At 44.9% G+C, this 1,729-nt stretch overlaps 1 protein-coding gene across 1 annotated transcript; it reads right to left on the bottom strand.

Moving 5' to 3' along the window:
• Positions 1-424: 424 nt before the first annotated feature.
• On the bottom strand, positions 425-1,504 carry LOC149138197 (uncharacterized). The gene has a single exon (XM_089450281.1). The coding sequence runs from the start codon at positions 1,502-1,504 to the stop codon at positions 425-427; it is 1,080 nt and encodes a 359-aa protein (XP_089306407.1).
• Positions 1,505-1,729: the final 225 nt, after the last annotated feature.

A 1,729-nucleotide genomic window follows, 5' to 3' on the forward strand; every position in this document is an offset into this window, starting at 1 on the left:
CTTTCATGGCTCAAACAACTTCATCTTGAAGTTCCCTCGTTGAAAACAAATTTAAATTTCCATCTTGGTAATCATACCCAATTCAATGCTTGCCATGCACTAATTCAACTTTGCTTTAGTGTCCTCAAATTGTACTTGTACAAAAAAAGTACTATGGCTGCAATAATTCAATGTCATATTTGGCTTTTTCCACGAAAACAGAAATTTCTTGTAAAATATTTATCAAAGATTTTATTGTCCACAAAAACAGAAATTTCTTGTAGAATATTTATCAAAGATTTTATTGACAACAAGCTTCATCTTGAAACACTTGTATCGGTGAGTACATGACATAACTGTGTATTACACCAGTTTATGAAAATGCCAATTTATTTCAAATCTTTTACCTAGGCATAAAGATGCTCCAGCTCAATGTCGCTGGCGTTCATAGCGTCATAATAGCGGACTTATAAACTTTCAAAACGGAATTATTATATCTGCTCTCATGGTGGTAGGAATTGCACACAAAGTATAACACGCTCTGTGTCAACAGCTCCATTAAGTTAACAAAACACAGCAATCCAACCAGGAGTACCCCATACACTGCCCTCGTCGTTATCCCCACGCCATGGCTGCGCCAGTCCACGACTGCATACACGAAAAGCTCTCCAACAGCTCCAACGAAAATCTCCCCAATAGCTCCAGCAAATATGTCATGAAGTATAATCAGCGCCAGGGCCGTCGTCCGCTTTCCCTTGATAAGCTGGTTGCTCCTCCTCATGGCGGCCAGGCCGTAATATTTGTCCTCCAACACTGATACCACGCAGGCTAGGTAACACACTGTGCTTATATACGTTCGGAGGGAGAGGCCGACCACAGTTACAAGAATTAGACCGAAAGGAAAGGCCAATACGGAGACCCCCGAATTTGATTTATGATCAGCCTCTCCTCCTACAGCGGGGAAGAGGATTGTGGGGAAGAAGAAGATGAGCAGGAGGATGTTGGCCAATATGCCGGCAGTCGACAAGGCAAAGAAGATTATTAAAAACCAGAGGAATGTTAAACTGAGGCGCTTCCAGACCCTGGGAACGTCCGCCCTCAAAACCCTCACGTACGACACTTTCAAATTCTTGGTGTTGGCGGTGTAGATGGAGGCCACTGTGTACACCACCGCCGCCGGGGACAACACCGACATGGCTAAACGGAAGGCTTTGTACGCTGCTACACGCACAAGGGCCTCCCTGGTTTTGTACGCTGCTACACCCACAAGAGCCTCCCTCCATACACGCCCAATCGTCTCGCCGCGGAGAATGGTTTCCTCTATTTGTTTCTGGCTGATTTTAGGGAAATCATTGCCGGAGAAGAATCTTTGGCCCAGACTTGCAATAGACAAGGGGAGAAGCAGGGTGAGAGCAAGAGCCCACAAAAGTTTACGATGGGAGGAGCTGAGGAGGATGTTGAAGGCCTCTCTCACGATGCCCATGGCACCTAATAACTGGAGTTCCTCGGCGCCGTCTTTCTCCATTTTTAAAAAACCTAAACCTTTCCTCTTCTGCTTCTTTTCTGCGAAGGTTAACGCGCCTGCTGCTGGTGGGGTGATCTGTGATCCTTAATGGTGGGATTGTTATTATTATATATGATAAATGATGTGCTGTGAATGCAGGAATGGGCGGGCCTTGGTATATATTATATTCACCTGACGAATGTATTTACTGTATTTACTATTACCGAGACCCATTCCTTCTCACGC

Source organism: Pinus tabuliformis, chromosome X, assembly GCF_031772625.1.
Source record: "Pinus tabuliformis cultivar Carrire ecotype Pingquan chromosome X, CPIR1, whole genome shotgun sequence".
Taxonomy (NCBI): Eukaryota; Viridiplantae; Streptophyta; class Pinopsida; order Pinales; family Pinaceae; genus Pinus; species Pinus tabuliformis.

Bases quoted from the DNA above. Each gene is read 5' to 3' on its own strand.
- LOC149138197 (XM_089450281.1), bottom strand. From the start codon at position 1,504: ATGGAGAAAGACGGCGCCGAGGAACTCCAGTTATTAGGTGCCATGGGC.